Here is a 6,337-nt window from a genome sequence, read left to right on the forward strand (position 1 = left end):
AGCAGAGCCATCAGGGATGTCCCAGCCTGAGCAGGGATGTCCCAACTTGGGCAGGGATGTCCCAGCCTGGGCAGAGCCATCAGGGATGTCCCAGCCTGAGCAGGGATGTCCCAACCTGAGCAGAGCCATCAGGGATGTCCCAACCTGGGCAGGGATGTCCCAGCCTGAGCAGGGATGTCCCAACCTGAGCAGAGCCATCAGGGATGTCCCAACTTGGGCAGGGATGTCCCAGCCTGGGCAGAGCCATCAGGGATGTCACAACAAGGATGTCCCAACCTGAGCAGGGATGTCCCAACCCGAGCAGGGATGTCCCAACCTGAGCAGAGCCATCAGGGATGTCCCAGCCTGAGCAGGGATGTCCCAGCCTGGGCAGGGCCATCAGGGAGGTGCAGGAGCTCCCAGAGCTGCCCTGAGGACAGGAGCATCCCCTGCCCTGGAGCGTTCCCCTGTGGGATTCCCACCCTGGCACACAGGGTAAAGTGAAACAGTAGAAATGTCTGGATTACTGAATGCTCCACTAAATGTCTAAGCTCAAAACCAATGGTCCAGAGGAATGATAAGCACCGTTGGATTTGTGGTTTAATTCTCTTGCAGGTGATTACCTGGAGATTTACAGAATGGCTGTCTTAACCGGCCAGTTAATGAGAGCCAAAACAATTTCTCCCTCTCCTGAAAACATTTACATATTGGCAAAACAGTTAATCTAAATCTTTCTAATTAACCTATTAATTCCAGATTTCTATTCCTCCTTACTACCAAGTAATAAAAGATGAACAAAACATTTCAAGGGGCAGGGAAGAATAATTTCTTTTCTTCCTTGACACATCTTTGATCTCATTTCTAAGGTTGAACAATGGCAGCCTAAGCAAAGGCTTTTGCTTAGTGCTGTACTTATTCATTGCTCATATTTTTTAAGGTGATTAAAGATTATGCACACCAATAGGAAGAAAGCCCACAGCACATTCATTATACCACTTGTTTTAGCAAGTTGATTTTTAGCCAAATTAAATTCTGGTACCTTTGTCACCACTTACTTTAAACTCAGGAAATGAATATCTTATTTATGAAAAGATGAAGCAGTTATTGGAAGAGTTGTAATATCATAAACAGAGTACACACTGTTATATTAAGCCATAAAATTAATCTATGCTGGCAAGTGTTCCACTCGGAAACAACACCATTGTTTCATTTATATTTAACCAAAAGTTCAAAATTTAAAAAAAAATCAGGTAAAGGCATCTTGCTAAGCCACTGTAGCTCAGGACAATGTGCTCACATATTCACTATCAATATCTGTAATTAAAAGACTTTGATATAATATGTGAACCCTTGCTTTTCTGGCTCATTCAGACTTATTTTAACTAGAAACAATGCAGAACCTGCTTTCCACTAGATTAGCTCTGAACAGCTCCAGCCTAAATGTACGTCTGACTTCCCTCAAAGTGGAATTGAACAAGAAGGAAAGTAAATATTTGATTTGTAAAGGTACATAACCTCATAGAGGAAAATTGAGCAGTGATGTGCCCAATAGCTAGTCTTGTACTATCCAGTGAGAGCAAAGGGTAAGTAACGAAAGGAAATGCAGAATGCCACAGGAACTCTGCTGCAATGTACAGGCATAAAAAGAAGTATATATATGCATATAAAGAATTTACTTGTCTCAATATTTTAGTAACAATTATGGTTTTAAAATAGCAAAACCTTCAGCTGTCTCTGGAGTCTCTACCCTCAGTGCCAGGGCGACAGGACCAGCAGACATGCCCTACCAGCACCTCATACACAGAGCAGCCCTGCAGAAGTCTCAGGCTGCACTTGGTATGACACAGGCAATGTGAAAACCTAATGTCTGAGGATGCTGCTGTGCATAACCTCACATGAGAGAGACAATGCACAGACCAAGGTCAGGGAAAACCTGTAATAGCAGAATATCCCAAGAGATTCATCCGGAGAGAAACAGCTAAACTGTGGAAAACTCTTAGATAAGATGAACCCAAATAATTATTGTGGGCCTCAAGAGGACAAAACCATTGGGAAATTGTTTATTTTCTATAGTGATTCATTTTTTTATAGCTGACGTGCACAGTGAAGCCCCAGCAGCAATGCTCTCAGCCACATCCCTTTTCCACGTCACAGAAAAAGCCAAACGGGGACATGTGGGATATTTCTGCGGTTCTGTTCAACCGTGCGATTTCCCAGCACTGCAGCGCCGTGTCCGTCATCCATCCCGTCCGTCCGTCCGTCCATCCATCCCCACGAGAGCCGCAGCCCGCAGCGAGGGCAGCCACCGGAGCGGCTCCCGCACGGCTGCAGCCGGGGCTGGCTCTGGCTCTGCCGGGCTGCCCTTCACACCGTGTGTGCCAGCCGGGGCTGGCTCTGGCACTGCCCTGCCGCCCGTCTGTGCCACCCCCGAATGGCTGCAGCCGGGGCCGTGCGGCTCTGCCCTGCCGCCCGTCCCACTGACTGTGCCATCCCCACAGCCTGGGGCAGCCGGCGCTGTGCGGGAGCCGGCCACGCTGCGGGCCGAGAGCGGCCCGGGCTCCGCCGGCCGTGCCCGCTCTGGGCACGCACCGGGCGGGCACCGTGCCCGCAGCGTCCCCGGGCTCGGCCGCCGCCCCCCGCACACCCCCGGGCCGCCGCTCTCCACACGCTGCCGGGGCCGGCGGAGCCACCGCCCCCCGCACACCCCCCGTCCGGCGGAGCCACCGCACACCCCGGTCCCGCTGGGCTCTGCCGGCCAGGGATTGCGGGGGGCGGCGGCAGAGCCACCGCACAGCCGGGGCCGGCAGAGCCACCGCACACCCCGGCCCCGCTGGGCTCTGCCGCTGCCCTCCGCACACCCCGGGCCGCCGGAGCCGCCGCCCCCAGCACACCCCGGCCGGCAGAGCCGCCGCACAGCCGGGGCCGCCGGAGCCAGCGCACACCCCGGGCCGCCGCGCTGTGCCGCCGCCCCCCGCACACCCCGGGCCGCCGGAGCCAGCGCACACCCCGGGCCGCCGCGCTGTGCCGCCGCCCCCCGCACACCCCGGGCCGCCGGAGCCAGCGCACACCCAGGGCCGCCGGAGCCAGCGCACACCCCGGGCCGCCGCGCTGTGCCGCCACCCCCCGCACTCCCGGGGCCGCCGGAGCCGCCACCGTGCGCCGGCGCGGGCCGCGCATGGCGGGCGCGGAGCGCAGCGCATCCTCCCCATCGCGGCACTCGCTCGCTCACTCACCGGATCCTGGCGGCCGTGGTGGCGTTGCCGGTCTGTGCCCGCAGGCACGCCAGCAGCAGCAGCCTCATCGCGGCCGCTCCGCTCCGCTCCGCCCGCCGCCGCCTCACCTGCCCGCGGGCCCGGAAACGGCGCTGCGGAGCGGGGCCGGAGCGGCCGCGGCCCCGAGCGCTGCCCGGCCCACCCGGCGGGGATGGGCCGGCCCCGGCAGGTGCTCCCGGGCAGAGGGCACCTGGATACCTGGCAGAGGTCCGGGTGCCTGCACACGCCTCTGGACAGCGCTGTGTGCCCTCGCTAGTTCGGCACAGAGGGGACACGCTCGGATCGTGGCCGGGGAACGGGAATTCAAAGGCCTCCTGAGGACAGCAGCACAGCCTCTGCCTCCCGCTGCCACCCAGGAGCGGCCTCACGCTCGGGGCAGGAACAGCCATAGGAAAAAGCCTAAAGGTGGGCAAGATGCCACCAGAACAGCCAGAGGAACACGCTAGTCTGAAGAGTAGGGAATGGGATGGACAAAGACCACTCCCAGCATCAGGAAGGCCTCAAAACGCAGCAGAACCAAAGGTGTGTGAGACCAGGGAAAAGGCAAGAAACCACTGCAACAGGCAGAACCCTAAGATACAACAAAACAGGGAAGAAAAAAGAACAAACCTGAACTGCAGATGAAGAAAAAGATATCCCAAACCAGCAAGGCAGTGTTCAGGATAAAAGGGTCCACCCCAGTTAGAGCCAGAAACACAGAGCAGCTGAGTGGGGCAGCAGCAGGAAGGTGAGAGGCCAGCTCAGAGAGTCCTTTGGGAGATCAATAGGAAACAGGTGGCTGATTGTAGATACCCACCTGAACCTGTTTCAACTCTTGTGAAAGTATTGAGACCAGGTGCAGCACATTGGTGGTGATGAGAAGGGGGCTGATTGGCCAGAAAAGTCACTTTTTGCTTATAACCTGGTCTGATTGCCTGGTGTAATCCACCACAGGGTCACACAGATGCCAGCTTCCCCAAAGCTGAAGAGGACAGGGAAAAGTGGTCTTCAAAAACCTGCAGTGCCTTGTTATCCATATTTCACTGTCAGGTAGACAGAGATAAAATAAGCCAAATGCAGAGAAATATTGAATTAATAATTTTTGAAACAGTAATTCTTCCAATAATTTGTGTGGATTTCTGAGGCTAACAGGTGTTCTGCAATTGAGGGTTTAAAAAGTAATAAAAACACACACTGGAGTGGGTTCTGGCAAACTGTAAACATTTTGGTAGGCAGGCTCATGTTTTGCTAACGAAACTGAATGCTGCAGAGCTGTGTTAACTGCATCTCACTGAGTTATCCCTTAGATTCAGCACAACATTCTTTAGACCACTTCAAACTCCACTGGAACTAAAAATTTTGGCTGCAACCTAGAAGAGCAGCAAATCCTGCAGGAATGCTAAAAATGGGGTAAATGCTAATCTAAGGATAGGCAGAACCAAACCATTGGGTCTAGAACAGTCCTATCACCATTCCAGAAAGCGTTTCTGGCGTGAAATCCCGCTCCTGCTGAGATGTGGAGGGCTTTTGTCAGCGTGGCCAGGATTCCAGCCTGGAAGTAGCCCATGGGAAGCACACTTGGGCTTCTCAGCTGTCACACGGGCTGAGTGAAGCTCCACAGGTGCCTTTCAGCCCCTCCTGGTGCCACCATGTCCCCACAGCCCATCCAGGTGTGTCACACCTGGCAGCTCTGGCAGTGTGTGCCCAGAGCAGCCTTGGAACCAAAAGTGGGGATTCTGCAGCTGTACCCTGGCTGTGAAAGCTCAGAAAGCCACATTTTGGGTTAGCAAATGCTGCCCAACACATTTAGTGTGCAACACAAAGAAGAAAAAATGCAAACATTAAAGTAAGACAAAGCCTGCTCCGTGAGAAATGAGGAAACTCAACCAGTCACCTGAGAAATAAAGAAGAAATAAAAGAAACATTCAAAGTCAAAGAGATCTTAACATGTTATCACTATTTATGATAACTCTGGCTTTATGCTATTTGGGCTTTGACTGAAAAGGTAATCTGGAAATGTGCATTGCATCTTGAAAACATGGAAATGCATGCATGTATTCCTGTACAGACACAGCTGCACTTACTGTGTGCACTGAAAGGGTCCTGGATGTATCAGAATGAACTGTTAAACACACTGTGTAGCTCACTATTGTTTGGAGGGAAATAAAAACCTCCTTCCTGCTGTACTTCCAGAGAGAACAGTAACTCCTGAATTTAGTGAGAATACCCGCATCTCTACCCCTGAAGAGTTAGGTCACATTTTAATGTACATTCCAACTGCTGCTCAGCATTGTTAGGTGTTTGTACCAGTTGTGGGACAGGTCAATATAGAAATCTCACCTCACTCACCAAGGTAAATGATGAAGGGTCTAAAACATGAAAATAAGACACAATAATTCAAAGTGTGCTTTATTACTTTTCGTCCCCAGAAAATACTGCCAAACTCCTCAGAAAGTGCAATCACAGTTAATATGACAATAAGCTAGGAAAAGATGAAATATAATTTTGTTACAGAATCAGTCACATTACAGTAGTTCACAAAGAAATGCCTGTACAGCTGATTGCCTTTTCCTCATTGTCCTTTGTCATGAAATTTCTTAACTAGTTAAGAAAGCAAATATATGTAATCAGTCATTTTTATGGCATATGTTATTTACAAAGGCCCATTACTGAATGACTGTATTTACTTTTACAAGCATCACTTGCTCCAAAGTAAGTCATGCCTGAATGTTTGCTATGTAACTTCACGATGTCAATAAACTTAACTTTTTCATTGAAAACACACAACCAGCAGTGTCTTACCCACTTTGTTCTGGCCAAAAATAAGACTTTTAAGATCTGCTGCTGAAGACAATTTAATGCGTTCACAAACTGTACCTCAACACGTATGATGGTCGAACTGCAGCACATCTCAGGGTTGTAATCTTATGTTTTCTCATTTTAATCACATGCTTTGTCCCACTGAAATCAGTGTTCACTCTCCATGTGTACCTGGATAATTCCTGCATGCCTTCACACCCAGCTGCTGCTCCCACTCCTGAGTCACCAGGCACATCCTGGGGGCTGAGCTGGCCTCAAACACATATAAAAACACAGATAAAAACACA

At 51.4% G+C, this 6,337-nt stretch overlaps 1 protein-coding gene across 1 annotated transcript in view; it reads right to left on the reverse strand.

Annotated features, from left to right (window-relative positions):
* GLT1D1 (glycosyltransferase 1 domain containing 1) overlaps positions 1-3,320 on the reverse strand; it is a 36,795-nt gene extending 33,475 nt beyond the window's left edge. The window contains exon 1 of the mRNA XM_058037222.1: positions 3,213-3,320. Within this exon, the coding sequence (XP_057893205.1) occupies positions 3,213-3,280 (68 nt within the window). The 5' untranslated portion in view covers positions 3,281-3,320. The remainder of the gene's footprint in view (positions 1-3,212) is intronic.
* Positions 3,321-6,337: the final 3,017 nt, after the last annotated feature.

The sequence above is a fragment of the Melospiza georgiana genome, chromosome 18 (genome assembly GCF_028018845.1).
Source record: "Melospiza georgiana isolate bMelGeo1 chromosome 18, bMelGeo1.pri, whole genome shotgun sequence".
Lineage (NCBI taxonomy): Eukaryota > Metazoa > Chordata > Aves > Passeriformes > Passerellidae > Melospiza > Melospiza georgiana.